The sequence below is a fragment of the Benincasa hispida genome, chromosome 6, assembly GCF_027475165.1.
Source record: "Benincasa hispida cultivar pf3 chromosome 6, pf3_genome.v1.1, whole genome shotgun sequence".
Lineage (NCBI taxonomy): Eukaryota > Viridiplantae > Streptophyta > Magnoliopsida > Cucurbitales > Cucurbitaceae > Benincasa > Benincasa hispida.
In genome coordinates this window covers 30,864,042-30,885,614 of record NC_143483.1, presented here as the reverse complement: position 1 = coordinate 30,885,614, position 21,573 = coordinate 30,864,042, and the positions used below count along the sequence as shown (strand labels likewise).

The 21,573-nt window shown below is 36.5% G+C and overlaps 1 protein-coding gene across 2 annotated transcripts in view; it reads left to right on the top strand.

The window, feature by feature from the left end:
• The window catches only part of LOC120079428 (endoribonuclease), a 36,090-nt gene that overhangs the window by 9,688 nt on the left and 4,829 nt on the right, over positions 1 to 21,573 (top strand). For both annotated transcript variants that reach the window (XM_039033600.2, XM_039033601.2), the window contains exons 7-10: positions 4,376 to 4,458; positions 4,551 to 4,623; positions 19,675 to 20,029; positions 20,204 to 20,535. In XM_039033600.2, the coding sequence (XP_038889528.1) occupies positions 4,376 to 4,458; positions 4,551 to 4,623; positions 19,675 to 20,029; positions 20,204 to 20,535 (843 nt within the window). The remainder of the gene's footprint in view (positions 1 to 4,375; positions 4,459 to 4,550; positions 4,624 to 19,674; positions 20,030 to 20,203; positions 20,536 to 21,573) is intronic.

Below are 21,573 nucleotides of genomic sequence, written 5' to 3'. Positions count from 1 at the left end.
ATAAGTAGTAAAGAGGAGTACTTGACAAAACAGATGAACAAAGAGTTAAATGCCCTCCTCTAGATAAAGAAAACCTCTTCCATCTATCAATCTTTTTGTGATTTTTCTTTAAAGTCGGATGGCAGGATAATTCTTTTTTGGGATGACCACCTAGTGGGAGACCCAAATAGTTAAACAGTAATACTTCAACCTTGCAATTTAGTCTTGAGGAAAATTGTTAAATCTTTGATTCATCTAAATTTTATTGAAAGGAAACATAACTTTTCATTGATACTAATGAAAAGAGATTAATGCTCAAAATACAAGGAAACAAAATATTCAAAAGAAGACATAGAATTGATAAAAACCATAAGATATCCATCCTAAAATTCATAAATCAATAGAAAAGATCAATGCTTCCCAATTCAAACACATATCTTGGGTAGAAAAGTTTATAAAAAGCTTAGAAAGAGTACACGAAGATGAGGCGTTGAATCTTGCAACTTTAAAGCAACCCAACCATTACAGAGATTTTTCATGGAACGCCCTTTGAATTCTTTTGAACCAAATTACAAGTAGAGCTTTGACAGCATTGGTCCTTTGATTCATGTATATTGTGTTAGGTACTTGATATTTATGATGGTGTTAGTTAAGGGGTATAAGGGTAATTAGATAGATAGGTAGTTACTGAATAAAGGTAGTTGTAGAAGGAGGGTAAGTGAGTGAAGAGGAGGTTATCTTGTGGAGTGATGTAGGGTTGGGTGAGTGCACTCAAGAGGGAGGTTCCAAGTTCCTTGATACTTGGGTTATCTTGTATTTTCATCTTTATATCTCAGTATTTCAGATCTTGTTCTTGTTAGGAATTATCCTAACAAATCAGTACCAGAGCCATCAAATTTGGGAAATCGGATACAATGGCAACGATGTTCGAAGAGTGAATGGATGCTATGGATCATGAGATTGAAAGCATCAAAGAGAGAGTGATGAAGTTATCGGAAGTTGAAAATATGCTGGTTAATCTAACTACGAGTAGGGAGAAGTTGAATGCTCAAGCGGAACAGCAATAATGAGGTTTTGAAGAAACTCTACAGATGTCGCAAAGATTTCAGCTGAATTAATGTTATTCCGACAAGATAGTATGATATCCAATGATCAAGAGACAACGCCACAGTGATTACTTTGGGTCAATGCAGTCAAAGCTTGTTATCAGAATTATGGTTTGAAAGGAACCAAAGAGTGTTTCATGACAAAGCATCTCTTTGCTCCTTTAAATTTGATACCGCTCATATCAATGCCTCATCTTGGTGCTCCCTCGCAAAAGATTTTAAAGATTTCTCCATTCAAGATATCAATCTCAATTGGAATGCCTTCATTTTCCCGCTTTCTTGATTTTGTAATTGCTTAGATTTTGGCGATAGTTTAATTTTCAGATTTTCATTTGGTGTAAGCCTTTGTCTCAGGCATGGTTTAGTCAAATTTGTTCTCTGTTTTAGACTTTTTGCTTTAATTTTTAGGAGATGATGAGAGTGCTACGGAGGTGTCAACCTAGTTGAGATGTCCTGGTGCATTTGCTGATCCTTTGTTCTGTTTTGTTTTCTAGTGTTTGTTTCCTTTCTTTCACTTGTAACATCTTTCATTATCTTAACGAAGTGGTTTGTTTCTTGTTCGAAAAAAAAAAAAGAGACAACGCTACAGTATAAGGCAGATGGATCGAGAGAAATGTTGTAGCAGGTTGAGGAGAATGTCGGGTTTGTGATTGAAAACGAGACCGAAAGATATTCAAAGATTGTTGATGTCTCGGGCTTGAAGAGGTCTTTGGTGCAAAGTAGAGGCGATGGGTGCAACCATTGGAAGGGGAAAACGAATGAGGAAGATGAAGAAGAAAACAGGGAGGAGACTAGGAAGAAGAAACGTGCCGGTGGAAAAGAGAGGACACAAAGGGTGGATGGATGCTATGAATTTACACTCAAGAGGTAGGTTCCAAGTAGTGTTCTCAAGCACAAGGTGCACTTTAAGGCGACAAGCTCTTTAATCACCTCAAGGCGAGAGACGACCAAAAAGTGTTGCCCGATTGAAGCAAGGCGCACTTTAAAAAAATTAATAAATAAATATTATTTTTACAATTATTGATAAAAGAAAATACATAGATTTTTAAAATGTTAAAATATTAAAATATTAAAAAAATTATTAAGAATTAAAATAAAAATTAACTAAAACATTATGAGCAAGAAATATATATATGGAAAAAGAAATTGAAATAGAAATGATTTTAAATAGGTATAAATTAGTTCTTTGAGTAATCGGGTAGAAATTTTGCCATTTGGAGTATGGTTGGCATGCAGCCAACATTACTTTAATGCTGGCAGCCAACCCTTCATTTCTGTTCAAGGAAATGTAAAAAATAAAAGAACATTTCTTCTTCCCTTCTGATTTTCGACCCCTCTTCTTCTTCCTTTGCTTCATTTTTAAAAAGCAACCGATGGATGGCCCGATGGGTAAACAAAAAGATGACTTCTTCAACTTTTTTCTACTACTTGTGCTATTCTTTTTCTTCATTTCTTATTCCTTTCTTTGGTTTTTCTTGACTTCTTGTTTAAATTTTGATTCTTGATATTAAGAAGAAAGTTTGAAGAAAGCAGAAAACTAGAAAACTTGAAGAATCATTTTTTTAAAAAAAACGAGCGCCTTGTTCAAGGCGACAGAAAGGCGCAAAAGGCGAGGGCCCCATTGAAAGTGCTCGCCCGAGGTACTTGCAAGGCGGTATGGCCTCCCATCGCCTCGCCTCTTGCCTAAGGCAAGCGCTTGGCTGCGCCTCAACAACACTGGTTCCAAGTTCCTTTATACTTGGGTTATCTTGTATTTTCATCTTTATATCTCAATATATTTCAGATCTTGTTCTTGTTAGGAATTACCCTAACAAATTTGTATTAGAGCCATCAAATCTGGGAAATTGGATACAATGGCAACGATGTTGGAAGAGTGGATGGATGCTATGGATCGTGAGATTGAAGGCATCAAAGAGAGAGTGAAGAAGTTACCGGAAGTTGAGAATGAATTGGTTAATCTAACTACGAGTGGGGTGAAGTTGATTGCCCAAGCGGAACAACGAGGTTTTGAAGAAACTTGACAGATGTTGGCAAAGATTTCGGAATCAACGTTATTCCGGCAAGATAGTATGGTATCCGGTGATCAAGAAACAATGCTGCAGATAAGGCAGATGGATCGAGAGAAATGTTGCAGCAAGTTGAGGAGAATGTCAGGTTTGTGACTGAAAGCGAGACCGAAAGATATTCAAAGATTGTTGATGTCTCGGGCTTGAAGAAGTCTTTGGTGCAGGCAGTGGAGGTGACAGTGCAACCATTGGAAGGGGAAAACGAATGAGGAATATGAAGAAGAAAACATGGGGGAGACTAGGAAGAAGGAACGTGCTGGCAGAAAAGAGAGGACACAAAGGGAGAGAGAAAGCAATGAAAACCACAAGGTCAAAGAGGCAATGGATCCATCAGATCCATCGGAGGAATAAACGGATGAAGGTGTTGGAAACTCACCAGCATATGGGCGAAGACCATACTTTTGCCCAAAGATGCCGAAAATGGTTGGTCGAGATGGAGAGAGAAGAAGCCAACGGCTTATGGGTTGGAGTTGCATGGAAAAAGCCCATTCTTTTTTTACTGCAATTTTTCATGTGGCTTATGGCAATTTTGGGGCTGGATTATGTGAACTCTGTTGTTACCCATTTCTTTTGGTGCACACCTTGAGGACAAGGTGTCTTTAAAGGACAGGATAATGTTAGGTACTAGATATTTAGTATGGTGTTAGTTAAGGGGTATAAGGGTAATTACATAGATAGGTAGTTACTGAATAAAGGTTGTTATTGTATAAGGGTAGTTACTACATGTTATAAATAGAGGGAGGGTAAGTGAATGGAGAGGAGGTTATCTTGTGGAGAGATCTAAAGCTTGGGTGAGTACACTCAAGAGGGAGGTTCCAAGTTCCTTTATACTTGGGTTATCTTGTATTTTCATCTTTTATCTCTCAATATATTTCAAATCTTGTTCTTGTTAGGAAGTATCTTGACATATTGATTCCACGAAAAGCCGATTTCTCCCAATTTACCTTCAGCCCCAGCCCCATTAAAAAAAAAAAATTCAACAGTTTGAATTAATCTATTAAACATTACTGTCATCATCTTCACAAAGTAAAAGAGGATCATCTGCAAACTGAAGTACAAAAACATGAAAACATTGTTTTTACCAGCAAAAAACCTTTCGTAGGCACCTCTGGAAGAACTTTCTCTAATAATGCACTGAAACTTCACTGACTTAATATATATTATTAAGTGAAACAGATCTCTTCTATTTATTTTGATGGCTTGAAATTACTCTGGTCTACTAAGGTCGCAGCAATGGGATTGGATCCTGTGAAGCACTTGGGCAAAGAATTATCATCTTTGGGTTCAGATTTACATAAGTTGAACAGGTACTTAATAATGTTATGTTAGCTTTTGAATGGTAGTTTGGAAAGCAACTTTAGCAGTGCAGAACTATTATTTTTTACATTCCTTTGGACAGATTATATGGGATCAACGTATGTGGTGAAGGTGGGGAATATGAAACGTTGACCCTTGATTGCCCTCTTTTTAAGGTATGTTCTGAGTTTTTATCCTATGCAATGCTGGTTAACAGTTGGTATGGTAGTTTATTTCCATTTTTTGTTTAAGCTATTTTAATTCTCTGTGTTAGAAACATTGCTTGCTGTAATACCAAGGAAAGAAATTTTTTATTGGTAATAATGCATCATATGACCTAATCCCAAACATTTATAGGGGATTTGAAGTCTAAAACAGCCTTCCATAATCACTTTCTAACGGTTGGAAAAGCTAACAGAAAGTTAAAGCAGCCTTCTATAACCACTGACGGCTGAAAAAGCCAGCAGAAAGCATCTAAAAATGTTGAAGGTTTTAACTGACCAGTCAACTAAGTTAAGTAGCCGTTTGAAGGTCAAAAGACAACTGCAAATTACATCAATTTTCTCTGCCCAGAAATAGACTCGACCCAAAGTTAGGTGGCTGAGCGAAAAGTATCCAAAGGGTGTTACTCAATGGTAGGCTGAGTGATAGGATTCATGCTATGAAAGGTTTTAGGCAGGGGGACCCTTTGTTGGCGTTCCTTTTCTTGTTGGTGGTGGATGTTCTAACATTCTGTTTCCTTTCCCAAAAAAAAAAAAAAAAAAAAAAGAAAAAAAGAAACGAGTAGGATTATTTCAAAAAGAGTAGCATCTAACATTCTGTTTCCTTTCCCCCCCAAAAAAAGACGGGTAGAGAGGAGAGAAATCTTTTGTGATTAGTATATAGCATTGGTTCTAATAAAAAAAGATTTAGAAAAAGGCTGGCCTCTTGGAAAAGGAGTTTTTTTTTTCCCTCTCAAAAGAGGGTTGTCTAATTCTCACTCAATTGGTTTTAAGTGGGATTGCTCCTTAGTTCAATAGAGGCAAAACTGATTTGGAAAAGGGTAAGTATGCTCTCTCCTCTCTTCTCTCTCTTCCCGCCTCCATTAGCATTCATGGATAACATATCGTAAATGACTAATTCCCTAATCTTGAGCTTCTTTGTAAGAAATGGAAAAGATGAATTTGGTGTTACAAGGTTATCTAGCAATTCTTCGGGTTGGTTAATGAGATGTGTAGTATAGCTAGTATTTGGAGGAAGATTTTTCATCCATGTCCCACCGGGTAATACAACTTTTGGTTGGCAATCCTTCGTTAACATGTTAAGGGATTTCTTGAAGTTGAAATTTGAGTCTAGCTCGATCTTGAATCAAACGAAGACATCTTGGCAAAACAATTCGACTCAAGATGTTAGCTATGTTGACATGTTAAGAAAAAAGAAAATTTCAGAAAGCTCTGTTTTACCGATGGTAAAACAGAGCACGACCACGAGTGTTCACAAGGGATAGAATTTTAGAAGCTGAAAAACCGAGCAAGACAGGTTATTGGGTACAAGAGAGTTCTGAAGTTTTCAAGGAAGATTTTAGCAATCTATGGATCGTTTCAAGAGTATTTGAATTTAATAAATGGCTAGATATCTCCAAAGTGTTAAAGTTTTGTTTTAACTCCAACATCATAATGAACCCTTTGTTTGCGGAAAATGCCTTGATAAAATTGGACTGTGGATTTCTAGAAGTTCTAATAGAGTACCCAGGAAAATGGCAAAAGTTTGGACATTTCCATTTGAAGTTCGAAAAACGGAACAAACTAGAACATAGTCACCCGAAATCAGTGGAAGGATATGGAAGATGGATGTCTATTAGAAATCTACCTTTAGATTGCTAGTGTACGCATATGTTTTGAAGCTATAAGTGCCTATTTTGGAAGATTGGAATCAATTTAAAATGAAACGTCAATTCTGCTCAATGTAGCTGAAGCAAAAATTCAAGTTAAGAAGAATCTTTGTGGTTTTATGCCTGCAACAATAGAAATTTCAGATGCAAGTCGAGAAAGCATCTTTTTAAATTATGGTGATATATAGAGTCAATGGACCCTCCAAACAAAGTTAAAGGTGAATTATTTGTTAAAGATTTCTCAAACCCATTTGATTTGGTTCGTTTAAATCAAGTTATGAAAGATGAAGGGGTGGCATTATCAGTGTTGAGTCCTGAATGGGCATTCCTCGAAGCAACAGGAATTTCAACCAACTTCTCAAGAAATCCCCTAGTATCCAGATTTAAGACAAAATAAGGTAACACTCGGGCTTCTTGCTCGCCGGAAGAAAAGTTAACTCAGCTTTTATTAGATGAACAACACACCATAAGCCTAAACCGGTCTGATGTGAACACGAACAATTTAATGAGGAGAGAGGTAGTCGTGGATTTACAACCTCAAGAAAGTAGTCGGACAACCTCCTTATCTGAAGGCGCGAATGTTGGATTTTAAAAAAATACTATGCTCTTTTCTCGATGGAATGCCAAAAGTCTAAAACGGTTGGAGTCGACCTTATCTCCGACAATAAACATTCTCCATTCCATAAAGACATGTCTAAAGCCGCCTCGTCGGTAGAAACTCCCTCTTCAACTGGTCGTTCGAAATCTGAGTCACCTAAAAGGAATTGGTTCGACTTCCCGCCAATTGAGTCAACGGAAAATTTACTGCCAGGTGAGATGATATCCAAAGAAGATCAAGGGTCTTTTCCACCCATTAATCACCACATTCCCTGATCATCATTTGACGAAGGGTTAAAGAAATCCTTGAAAGATATTCCATCGCTCCCTGCTCCAAGAAAAGTGTATCACCATCTTCTGATTGCACATTGAAATCCAAAAGTAAAGCACACCTGTTCAAACCTTTCTAAAAGCATTTCATACAGAAGAAGACAACCTTCCACAATGTTTGGACAGCCATGGTAAACGTGGATTTACTTGAAGAACGCTGCATTAAAGTCCAAATTCCTAGATGCTCTCCATATCAGATATTTCTCATTCTAAATCTTGTTCTTTCTCCTATTCTGATTTCAAAATTGCTGGCTCAAACGTAGCCTTCGTGCGAGGCTCCCCGTTCAACAAGCCGTTAATCAAAACCAAAATTATGATTCAGATGGAGATTCTATAGCCAACATCAGCAATGAAGAGTTAGAAAGATCAGATTCAAAGGCTTTCCAAGAGGAGGAAGAAATTCATGATGATCATTATAATGCCTTGCCGTGCTTATTTCAATCAGAAGGACCTGCGACTGATATTACAAACGTCTCACCCTTACAACCTATTGACAAGACGGAAATTCCACAAAAACTTCTATCAGTAGTGGAAAATTGCGACTTGATCCTCTGTTGAATTCCAGTGTAAAGGCTCCTATACAACATTGTCGTAGGATGAAGATTCTATCGTGGAACACAAGAGGACTAGGCAATGATTCCAAAAGCTTGGCTCTAAGAAGAAGCTTAAAGAAAATAAACCTGGGTTTGGTCTTGATCCAAGAAACTAAAAGAGATACATTTGATGTTAGTTTTATTAAGGAGTTATGGAGCTCAAAAGACATCGGTTGGGACTTTGTGGGTGCATTTGGCAAATGAGGAGGCATTCTAACTATGTGGGATGAAGGAAAAATTTGAGTCTCGGAAGTGCTAAAAAGAGGTTATTCTTTATCTGTGAAATGTTTGACTGTTTACAAAAAATCATGTTGGATCACAAATGTTTACGGACCTACTGACTATAGAGAGAAAATATTTTGGCCAGAATTACTTTCACTTTTAGAATACTGTGATGAACCTCGGTGTATTGGAGGGGATTTTAGTATCACCAGGAGAATTCAAGACCGTTTTCCTCGGGGGAGATTAACAAGAGGAATGCGGAAGTTTAATAAGTTCATTGACTTGGCAATGGAAATCCCACTTAGCAACGGTCGTTTTACATGGTCACGAGAAGGAATTGATGTATCATGTTCGCTTTCTTGATAAATTCTTAATCTCCAATAACTGGGATGAGTTATTTACAAACACTAGAGTATCAAGACAAGCACGCACTTTCTCAGACCACTTTCCTATTTTGCTTGAAGCCGGTTACTTTGAGTAGAGGCCTTCTCCCTTCAGATTTTGCAATAGTTGGCTGGACATCAAAGAAAGTTGCAGAGTTATGGAAAGGGTTTTGAGCTTGGGGGATCAACAAGGTTGGGCTGGCTTCATTATTTTCTCTTAAGGAAAGTGAAGGATGCCTCGAAGAGCCGAGTTTGAGAATAAAAAGAAAAGATCAGAGGAAGAGTTACCGAAAGAAATTGAAAAATATGACTTAGAAGTAGAACCAGAAAATTCTGTTTAGGAAAGGGATATGAAAATCTCCTTGAAAGCTGAAATGTTATCTCTTTACTGAATTGATGAAAGGAATTAAAGATAGAAGAGCAAGCTAAATTGGCTGAGTGTCGGAGATGAAAATTCTAAAATTTTCCATTATTTCTTGGATGCAAAGAAAAGAAGGAATCTTATTTCAGAATTGATAAACTATCAAGGAGTATCAACACACTCCTTTAAGGAAATTGAAGACTTAATATTGGGATTCTACTCCTCTTTGTACTCCAAATCTCCAGGTTTTAGAGCTATCCTTCTCAATTTGCAGTGGCCTAAGGTTACCCATAACCAGAATCTCTTGCTATTAGCCATATTCAATCCCGATGAAATCAGATTTGCTTTGAAGTTGGGAAAAAACAAGGCACCCGGACCTGACGGATTTACAGCAGAATTTTGTATAAAATTATGGGATTATTTCAAAGATAACTTCATGGACTTATTTGAGGAATTTTATAGAAATGGCAAGCTAAAATTGTAGCAAAGGTACTAGTTGAGCGCTTAAAGAAAGTTATGCCAAGTATAATTGCTACTGCGAAGCGCTTTAATTGAGGAAAGACAAATTCTAGACCCGGTTCTCATAGCCAATGAAGTGGTAGTAGATTACCGTTCTAAGAAAAAAAAAGGGGTGGATTTTAAAACTTGATCTAGAGAAAGCATTTGATCGGGTAGATTGGGCCTTTCTTGAAAAAATTCTTGTTGAAAAGAACTTTGATTCAAGATGGATTTTGTGGATAATGGGCTGCGTATCTAGCCCAAAATATTCAATCTTCATAAACAAAAGGCCAAGGGGAGGAATCAAAGCTTTGAGGGGCATAAGACAAGGTGACGCTCTCTCGCCTTTTCTTTTTCTACTAGTCTGTGAGGTATTAAGCGCACTTTTGGACAAGCTTCATGAAAAAAGGCAAATTTGAAGGTTTTATTATTGGGAAAGATAGAGTTCATGCATCCATCCTTCAATTCGCCAATGATATATTGATCTTTTGCAAAAATGATGTTGAGATGTTAGAAAATTTTAGGAAAACAATTGAGTTCTTTAAGTGGTGCTCAGGGCAAAAAGTAAATTGGGAAAAATCTGCTTTATGTGGCATAAATATTGATGATAACAAGCTGTTTTCAGTGGCGTCTAGTGTGAATTGCAAGGTCATTCACCATCTTTTATGTACCTTGGTCTACCTTTAGGAGGCTACCCTAAACAAGTAGAATTTTGGCAACAAGTGATTGATAAAATTCAAGGCAAATTGGATAAATAGATGAGGTACAACCTTTCCAAAGGAGGTCGTTCCACTCTTTGTAAGTATATCGCATATCCCTACTTGTTATAGGTCTATCTTCTTGATGCCAGAAAAGGTGGTCCTAATTGTAGAAAGACTAATGAGGAAGTTCTTTTGGAAAGGACATTCAGGAGGTAAATTGAACCATTTAGTTAAATGGGACATAGCTACCCGAACGCAAGAAGATGGTGGGCTTGATATTGGAGATATGAAAAATTAAGAATCTAAGTCTTTTGGCTATGTGGGGGTGGAAACTTATCAACGACGAGAATTCCTTATGGAGCCAAGTTGTTAAAAGTATCCATGCTAGAAGCTTGTTTGGATGGCATACCAATGGAAAAGCTAATTGCAGCCTTTGTAGTCCTTGGATTAGCATACCAAGAACATGGTTAAAAGTTGAATCATTGACCGCCTACAAAATTGGCAATGGTAGACGGACTGCTTTCTGGCATGATCCTTGGTTGGATAAAACACCTTTAAAAACCTCCTTTCCAAGACACTACAATATTTCTTTAAATCCAAATGGGGCTGTCCAGGAATATTGGGATTTTGCACTTGACTCTTTGTCCATCGACTTTCGATGACTACTCAAAGAAGAAGAAATAGATGATTTTCAACTCCTTATTGGTCTGCTATCTACAAAATCACTCACTTCGAATCCGGATAATAGATTTTGGGAATTAGAAGAAAATGACACTTTTTCGGTAAAATCACTTGTCAAACATCTCTCCTTGGCTTCTCCCATAGGGAAACAGTTGGAATTGGCACTGTGGAAAACTAGAAGCCCACGGAGGAGAAACATCACAATTTGGATAATGTTATATGGGCTTCTCAATTGTGCAACCGTATTGCAATTGAAACTCCCCTCTTACAGTTTATCTCCACAAGTTTGTTCTCTTTGCTTGGCAGATTCTGAAGACTTACAACACCTGTTCTTCAGCTGCACGTATGCAGAAAATTGTTGGCTACAATTGTTCAATTGTTTCAATCTAAGCTGGGCTTTTGGTAATGTTTTTAAAGATAATGTTCTCCAACTTTTGACCGCTCCTAAGCTCAAAGAGAAACTGAGATTAATTTGGATTAACGCAGTTAAAGTCTTGTTACCTGAGCTATGGTTTGAAAGAAACCAAAGAGTCTTTCATGAAAAAGACTCTCCTTGGTCGTTCAGATTTGAGACCGCCCGTTTCAATGCTTCATCATGGTGTTCTCTTTTCAAAGCTTTTGAAGATTTCTCCATACAAGACATCAACCTTAATTGGAATGCCTTTATCTTTCCTTCTTTGTAATATCTAGATGGATGTGGCTAGATTTTCTATTGGTTGTATTTAGACGTTATGTCTTTGTGCTAGCTTTCGATTTTCATTGTAATACTTTGGTTCTGTTCTGATCCCAAGTTGTTTTTGGGAATTTGTTCTTGGTTTGTTTCTTTTTTGGATGTGATGAGAGTGCTAAGGGGGTGCCAACCTAGTTGAGATGTTCGGGTGCACTTGCTGATCCTATTGTTTTGCTTTGTCTCTCCATGTATTTCCTTTCTCTTTGTACTGTCTATTCATTATCTTAATGAAGAGGTTTGTTTCCTTTTTAAAAAAAGTGGGATTCCGCCTTACTTTCCTTCTCTAAAATTCATGTGTTTGTAAGTAATGTCTTGGAGTGATGAGGAATTTTCTGTGGGAGGGTGTCGATCCCATTTGGTTTGATGGGTAGAGGTTTTGAAACCTGTGGATTTTTGGGGGCTTAGGTATAGGAAACTGGTGTAGCTCTATTAGCTGTTTGGGGGTGTTTGGGGCATGGACTTGGTTATTATAATCCTAGGTTATTATAGCTGAGTTATAATAGTTTGTGTTTGGGGTATAGATTATTTTAGTTTGGGTTATAATAGTATATGTTTGAGGTGTAAACTATTTTAGTTCGAGAAGGAAATAGTACACACTGTAGCAAAAAATTTAAAAATAATGAATGTAAAATAGTAAAAACGGTAGCAAATAGTAAATACGGTAGCATATGGGGGTTTTAAAAATAGTGTTGACTGTAGCTAATTGGGAGTTTGAAATAGTATTTACTGTAGCAAGAGGTGGTTATTATAGTCTTAGGATAGTGCTTGCCCTAAACGTCCCATTTGTTTTTTGTTGAGTGACTTCCTTTTGTTTGGGTTTGTTTCTAGCCGTTTAAGACTGGTTGTTAATTAGTAAAGTTAAAAAATGATGAATGTAAAATAGTAAAAACGGTAGTAAATAGTAAATACGGTATCAAATGTGGGTTTTGAAAATAGTGTTGACTGTAGCTAATTGGGAGTTTGAAATAGTATTTACTGTAGCCAGAGGTGGTTATTATAGTCTTAGGATAGTTCTTGCCCCAAACGTCCCCTTTGTTTTTTGTTGAGTGACTTCCTTTTGTTTGGGTTTGTTTCTAGCTGTTTAAGTTGTTAATTAGTGGTTTCTGTTATTCAGTTGTAGAAGGTTGATTATTTGTTATGTTGTAAAGCCTTCAGCTGTTTCCTATAAACAGGAGCTACTGGTTCATTTTGAGGTTAATGAGAATTATTATTCAACTTCTTAATTTTGGTTTACACCAGAAACTTGAGTGTAACAACCAATTTTCTAAGATATGCTAATAGGCCGTTACTACATGCAAATTGATCTTAAAACACAAACTTTACTCTTTTCAAGATGGTAAGAACATAATTTAATAAAAATGAATAAATTGAATAAATTCATTTGTTCAAAGTACATAAAACAATTTATCGAGGTCCTTAACAACATAAGTTTAAAACAAGAAAAATAGTTAAAAAAAAATATCATGTATTTGACTGCTAATAACCAAAACATGAAAGACATGAAAAACATGTGCGGAAGTGTTTGTCTGGTCCCATTGGCATGGTCACAAATTTTTCTTGTCATTTGCCGGTCTGTCTTTGTCTTTACCTGAAAAACATACCATAAGAAATGGTGAGTATCAAAATATTCAATAAGTGATCCCATTATTGGGGTAAGACTTTGCATTCATATCCAATAAATGCATTCATGCTAGTGGTACATGCATACTTTAATTTATCATGGATAGTCATCTAAGGGAACAATTTAACTCTTCCTATCGTAGGGGGATGTACTAAGCATCTTAAACATAGGTAGTAGATCCGAAGAAACACAACTATACATAGGTAGCAAATCCGAAGACACACTTAACATAGGTAGTGATCCAGGAGGAACATAGTCATAGGCATAGGTGGTGATCCCATAGGAACACAGACATAGGATAGGTAGTGATCCCATAGGAACATAGACATAGGTTAGGTAGTGATCCATAGGAACATAGTCATAGGGCATAGGTAGTGAACCCAAAGGGACATAATCGTAGGATGTACATCGCTACCGATAGAAAGGTCAACTGTCACTAACTTAACTAAAATGCGAAATACAGTCGGTGGATCTCATATTGTAATCATATTGTTATAGCTAACTTATCTAGCATGCGAAATACAATTAGTGGGTCCCATATCATAACCATATTATCATAGCTCATAGGTGTGAGCATGCTCATATCGGTCTTTTCATTCATGTAACATAGCAAAACATTTCAACAATTTCATAGCAAGCTTATGAGACTTATCCAGCGTAACATAATCATCTTAGTTAGGGTGCTTGGCTCAAAGACGTTCCAATAGTAGTGTCACTTACCTCGAGAATAAGCCAAAATGTAATAAGCAAACCAAAATCTTTTCTATCTTGAATAAAAAAGTCCTGAATCAACCCCCTAAATACATATTGAAATTGACTTAGATATTTAGGGCTTAAACCAACTCATCCCAACAATTTCCGATACTTACCCAATGGGTGGCTTGCTCCAAAATTGCTTTCAAGCTTAGCATAGAGATACCAATCTACACAACCATAATTAAGGATTTAAAACTAATCCAAAAAGGGTTCCAAAGTCTTAATACTCACCAAAACTGTGCCAAAAAATGCTCCTGAACTTTTTGGACAATTTCCCAACGACTTCCAAAAATCCAAGTTGATGCTTTAAACTTTATGGGCATAAACAAAAACCCAAAGGAAAATTTGCTAACAACCCACCAATTGTTCCCAAATCTTGTTAGACTGCGCATTAATCCACCTTCAAAGCCTCAAATCCACTCGTCAAACAATCTATTGATTGGGACGGCTGTGGCTATGGACGATGGTGGTTGCTGTTCACAATGGGAGAGAGGAGGAGAGGGAGAGGGAGAGGGAGGGGGAGGGGGCGGGGGCGGGGGCAAGGATGGGGGCGAGGTTGCCGTTTGCAATGAGAGAGGGGGGAGAGGGAGGGTGAGGCTGCTGTTCACAATGAGAGAGAGGGGGGGAGAGAGGAAGAGGGCAAGGCTACTATTCACAATGTGAGAGTCAGAGAGAGGGGGGAAAGGGAGGGGAGAGAGGGAGACCGAGAGAGAGGAGTGCTTGGATGGACGACGCCAAGGAGAACGTCGAGATGAGAGAGGGAGAGGGAGTGGGAGAGGGGGAGAGAGAGAGATCTGAATAAAAAAGTAATAAGCAAAAATGTAATAAGCAAACCAAAATCTTTTCTATCTTGAATAAAAAAGTCTTGAATCAACCCCTAAATACATTTTGAAATTGACTTAGATATTTAGGGCTTAAACCAACTCATCCCAACAATTTCCGATACTTACCGAATGGGTGGCTTGCTCTAAAATTGCTTTCAAGCTTAGCATAGAGATACCAATCTACACAACCATAATTAAGGATTTAAAACTAATCCAAAAAGGGTTCCAAAGTCTTAATACTCACCAAAACCGTGCCAAAAAATGCTCTTGAACTTGTTGGACAATTTCCCAACGACTTCCAAAAATCCAAGTTGATGCTTTAAACCTTATGGGCATTAAACAAAAACCCAAAGGAAAATTCGCTAACAACTCACCAATCATTCCCAAATCTTGTTAGACCGCGCATTAATCTACCTTTAAAGCCTCAAATCCACTCATCAAACAATCTATTGATTGGGACGGCTGTGGCTATGGATGATGGTGGTTGTTGTTCACAATGGGAGAGAGAGGAGGGAGAGGGAGAAGGAGGGGCAGGGGCAGGGGGCGGGGGCGGTGGCGGGGGAGGGGATGAGGGCGAGGTTGCTGTTTGCAATGAGAGAGGGGGGGAAAGGGAGGGTGAGGCTGCTGTTCAGAGGGAGAGGGTGAGGTTGCTATTCACAATGTAAGAGTCGGGGGGGGAGGGAGGGGAGAGAGGGAGACCGAGAGAGAAGGAGTGCTAGGATGGACGATGCCAAGGACAACATCGAGATGAGAGAGGGAGAGGGAGAGGGAGGGAGGGGGAGAGAGAGAGAGATCTGACTGGGGAGATCGGTGCGACAATAGTAGATGGCGACGACCATCTACTGTCGACGGTGGCTTGGCGAGAGTTCGGCTAGGCAGAAATTACCGACATGGCTGAAGGGGAAAAATTGATAGTCTGATACCTTTTTCCTCTTTTTGTTTCCCTAATATGTGTGTGTGAAAACCAAATCCTAATTGACTATTAAAATCAGTATAAAATATATATTTATATGTATATATTCCTTTTCCTCCTTAAAGGGGCATTTGGGGTAAGGAGTTGATTATTATACTCCTAGGTTATTATAGTTGGGTTTTAATAGTTTGCGTTTGGGGTGTAGACTATTTTAGTTTGTGTTATAATAGTATATGCTTGAGGTGTAAACTATTTTAGTTTGATAAGAAAATAGTAAATACTTTAGCAAAGAATAAAAAAATGATGAATATAAAATAGTAAAAATTGTAGCCTTAGTAAATATTGTAGCAAATGGGGTTTTAAAATAATGTTTATTGTAGTTAATTGGAGGTTTTGAAAGAGTATTTACTGTAGCAAGAAGTGGTTATTATAATCTTACGATAATCTTTGCCCCAAACGGCCCCTAAATTCCCTCTTCTACAATTTAAACTCAAAATTTAAGTCTTTTATCACAAACAACTTGAATTAATTTACTGAACACATTAAATCAATTTTCAACTCCAAAATTTCAAAATATAATCTTCAAATAATTCGAGATAATTAGATTAAAACTACCTAAAATTTGGGATGTCACATGAGAGCCTGTAACTAGCCCCCACTTTGGGGTTCTGTCATTCGCATTATGATTGGGAACGAGGGATATTGTAGTTATCTTGTCGTTGCTAGGAGAGTTTCGATACTTTGTAGGGAAAGAACTTTTTCTTTTGGAGCCCTAGTCATTCAGAGTGCTTTTCCTTGTCTGTTCCTTCATCCTTTGTTTGGTTAGCTCTTCTCCTTGTGAGATTTAGTTTTTGCCTTTATGTGGTAAATACAGTTTTCCAAGAAGGTGAAGTCTTTCGTCTAGTCGGTTCTCTATGGTAGGGCGAACACCTTGGACAAGGTGGTTAGGAAGATACCTAATTTGATGGGGCCGTGGTGTTGCATTCTTTGCATAATTGTAGCAGAGGACCTTGATCTTATCCCATGAAATTGTGACTTTGCCTATGTGTGTGGACTTGCTTCTTTGATAAGTTTGGTGTTGAGTTGGCTAGACATTGCGATTGCAGAGAGATGATTAAAGAGTCCCTTCTCCATCCTCCCTTCGAGGATGAAGGAAAGTTTTTGTGGCAAGTAGGGGGGGTGTGCTATTTTGTAGGGGCTTTCGGGTGAGAAGAGTAATATAATCTTTCAAAAGAAGAAGCTTAATCCTTTTGATGCTTGGTCTCTAGCTAGATTCCATGTTTCTTTGTGGCCTTCGGTCACAAAGGTTTTTTGTTATTATTTTCTTAGCTCTATTTTGCTTGATTGGAGGCCTTTCTTTTAGGTAGCCTCATTTTTTTTTTGTATGCCAGTGTATTTTCATGAGTAATTACAATAAGTATTATGTTTGCTTTTCGAATTAAAGGCTATGAACCATACAAGATCACAAAAACAATAAAAAAAGGTTGGACTCATCTTAAAATCCTCTCTCGGTTCTTTCCTTCCATGTTAGCCACAAAATAGTTTTTAGGAGTGTGGAAGGGCCCTTGTTGACCTTGATGGAGTTGACATTCAACATGCGGAAGAGATTTGAATCTTAAACACTCTAATTACATTAATTTTAGTGGATTGGCATGCATATTCATAAAATAACGGAAATAGGGTTTTAAACATACAACCTTTGATGAATCCTCCAAAATGCTTCAAATCTCCCTGATTTTCTTCTTCAATCTTTGAAGTAGACCACCACAAGAGTCTTCTCTACTAATCCCAGATCTTAGATTGGGTGGTGGAACCCAAATTGAGAGAGATTTGGTGTGGTTTTGAGAGTAGGAGTTCAGGAAAAAATATTTCAGAATTTTTCACTTTCAAAATCAGATTGCATGAATGAATTCTCTTCAAATTAACATGTATTTATGTAATTTGGCATGCAAGTTGATTAAAGTAGGAGATTGACACTCAATCTTCCACTAATTAAGTGGAATAGGTGGAAGCCAAATGGAAAAAGTGGGAAAAATCCACTTTCCATTTTAAATTGATTTTCTTTTAATTTAATTTTGATTTTCAAATAAAACAAAATATTTTTTTTTTTTAAAAAAAACCTTCATTTTGAATTTGAAAAATCAAGTTCAAATTTATTTAAAATACTTTATTTTAAATGAATAATTAATTAAACAAATTTAATTAATTATTTAAATAATTTAATATCAAATATTAAATTAATTAAAACCATAATCCAAAACATGAATCCTTATACATGTTACTAATATTTAGATCTCATTTAAATATTTCCTACTTTCCAAAACTGTTTATTTCGTTAATCAAATGCTTAATTATATCGAATATAATAATCAAAACCCTAAACTGAATTTGAACATTTCAAATTCTCTCAACACACTATTCTAAGGTTTAATCCTTTTATGAGCTAGTAGAGGGACCTAATGGACCTACAAATCATGAGTTTTAACGATTTGAGATTAATTGATTAAACTTTTTTAACCGAATTGATCAATGTTCGTTAACTACCGTGACACTCCACTATAGCTCAGTAGTTGCACTGTCTTCACCGTAGATATATTTCTGTCCACCTGATTTAAACATAATCAGTAAGTCAATCCTGCACAGGTTTTTCGATTTATAGCTAGGTCAAAAATACCATTTTACCCCTATAATACATCTTGCTCTTTAAGTCTCAACTGATCTTCTAATGAACAATTGGTTTATGGTTCTACTATTAAACTAAGTCCCTCTCAGTCATAGAGAGGGTGAGCCCCTTTTGTTCAAGACCAATAGTCAGTACTTAAGGCAACAACCTATCTGTTAACCCTAAAACGGGTAGGATTGAATTCTGTCTTGCAGGAATATGTCCCTAGCTATCTATCCGATCTTACCCCTAAAATGGGAGGCTTAATGAGCGGCGATGTTAAGCCATTCTCACCCATGTAGATTAAAGGATAATTTCGAATAAACAGAAGTTCATAGTTAGCTCAAGATTAAGATCAAGTTACCTTAAGTCATTGAATTGAAATAGTCAGTTTTAATAGTAAAAGTTGCTATTTCGTGATCCGGTCTTATGAAAACATCTGCATAAGATGCCCTCACTCGCATGTCTCCACATGAACAACTATGGGATCACATTGTTTGTATCACTATACAAAGTGGGCTGCATCCATAATATCCCCAAGATAAGGTACCCAACCTTATTCATATATTTATAGACCGTTTTGGCTATAGACTTAAACTTGATCCTTTTTATGTCTCTACATAATGTTCAAGTATTCATATTATGACCATGGGTTCGTTAGTTAATTGGATTTAGGAATCTATAAATGCAATTTATGTGTTCAATAATAATTTTAAAGAAATAATCTCAATAATATTTTTATTGAAAATAGAAATATGTTTAAAGTTTACAAATGGTGAGTTTTAGGACATATAACTCAATAGACCTTTGGTCGTTGGTGAGGTTTCATGTTTTTTTTTTTTATTTTTTTTATTTTTTTTTATTTATTTAAATAGAAACATTTCATTGATGAATGAAAGTTTTCATGTTTCTCTTTGGACTTTGATTTTGTGGACTTTTTTGTTATTACCTACTAGGGAACATTTTACTCAATTGGAGTTCCTTTCTTTAGAGGTTTTTTTACACCTTTGTATTCCTTCATTCTTTCTCAATGAAAGTAGTTGTTTCTTTAAAATAGTCTTTGTTCTTTAAAGTAGTTGTTAGTTACAAAATAGTCTTGACCACATTTGACCGGTCAATTGAGGCCATTTAGTAAACAATTTCAAGGAGGACTTCCTCGTGGACCATGTGGTTGTCGTTGGCAAATTTTACTGGTGCAATTTCAAATCCCAATGCTTTTGTTTGTTTTCACTAATGTACCTTATCAAGTTAGCTGAGAGAAAGAAAGACGAAAAAATATATAATAAATCCAATTTTCCTAATTTTCTATTTACAAGAATGTCCCAACTCTGACACTCATTTTTAACAAAAAAAAAAAAAAGAAATAAAATAAAAGGTTTAGGTGAATAAGCTGCCTTCTCATCATGGTAAATCATTCTCAAATTTTGGTCAAGTTAATGTGCTTATAACGTTTCAAGGCTACCAAATAACTTGTGAATTTTCCAGACGGCTAGGATTGTGCTTGAGGAATTCAAAGTTGTGATGCACTCATCAGATTCCATAGCACCAGTGGGGATCCTTCATCCTGTTTCCTTTCATTTGAAGTATAAGGAAGAAACCTCTTCTCTTGGTGTATGTGACAACACCAATTTAGTTGACCATGAGAAAGTGGGTCTTCTATTTGAAATTCAAGGAGATTGCTTTCAAAATTTCAGCACATTACAATCGGTTGCTGATGCCTCTAGTGTCAATCATATACTTAATGATGTTCCAGATGATAGACTTCAAATTTTATGTTCAAGGATGCAGAATACATTTTCGATCTGTTGCTGGTTGCAAGATTCATGTGATACTTCTCCAGGTTGATTAAAGATATACAGCGCCTTTTTTTAAATTATTTTATTCTTATTCTTATTATTCTTTTATAAAAAATAGAAAAAGATGCACAGTTTTAAAGTATAAAATGTCATATTTACATTTTCAAATTTAGCCTATATTTATTGTGATTTACCATGGTCAATCTTTTGGTTGGCAGGTCTGCAGGACAATCTGAAGACTGTTCTTAGGAAAGTAGAATCAGAACTTCTAGCATGTGGTTGTGGATGGAAAAATGTGCTCTATATTCATCTCTATCTTGCCGATATGAATGAGTTTGCTTTGGCTAACGAAACATACGTCAGTTTTATAACACAGGAGAAGTGCCCTTTTGGTGTTCCATCACGCAGTACAATTGAATTGCCTCTACAGCAAGTGAGATTGGGAAATGCATATATTGAAGTTCTGGTGGCAAATGACCAAACGAAAAGAGTTCTTCATGTGCAGAGTATTTCATCTTGGGCTCCTAGTTGCATTGGACCATATAGCCAGGTAAAAATTCCTCTCTTTCATAAAATACTGCATCTTAACTTGGCAAAAGATGGTTTTACTCGAGTTATTTTATTCAGACCCTGCAGATGACATTAATTGGGAAACAAGTCTGTTATTGATCTCATGAAGTTTACTTACTATGTTCATTTTATCATTTCACTTTGAGAAATTACCATCTAGTAATTTCGTATCTGTTGACTAAACCTTTTATTAGAGGTTCAAGGAAATTAATTGATTTACATAGCAAAATTATCCCATTCATATAGTTTTGATTCACTTTTGACCAATTGGAGATATCTTTTAACTCCTTTGGTCCAGGGCTTCTCTCCCCTCCCCTTTTGTAATTTCATACATCAATGAAATTGTTCCTTAAAAAAACAAAGAAAAAAAGAGAGAGAGAGAGAGAGAGAGAGAAACATAGCAAAGTACAGATGTCACTAAGCATTCCTTTGTGCATTCTTTTTACACGAGTTAGAAATTTTGTTGGTGGACAGGATCTCATAAATAGTGGTCAAATTAGTTCCTGGTGTTTAAAAGTAGCTAGAGAGCTTCTGTGCAAAATCTTTACATTTTAAAATGCATTTTCTTGAACTGTTTATTTTGGGGAAGAGGATTGACCTAGCTTTAGAAGCCTTTTTGTCAGTCTTTTTGTAATTACTCTATTGTTATTGGTGCCAATTGGTGTTTTTAGGTAATAAGCTTCCTTCGTGTTCTTGAGGATGCCTTGTCGTCCATTTTATGTTCTTTCTGTTGATTTTGTGTTTTAACTTTTAATACATATTTATTGTAAATATGCATTATGTGGTTTTTCTTTTTATATTAGTAATATTTACTATATTATTGTGATAGAATGATGATTTCTTTACCATATATTTTGTAATGGGTCTGACTTCTATATAAGGTCAGTTTTTCCAATTAGAAATATGACACAATCTTAATATGGATTAAGACACAGTAAGAAAATCAAATTAAACAATTACCCTGATCCTAGCTGCCACTTACTGCTGTCAGCCATTGCCCTCACCATTCACTCAGTGG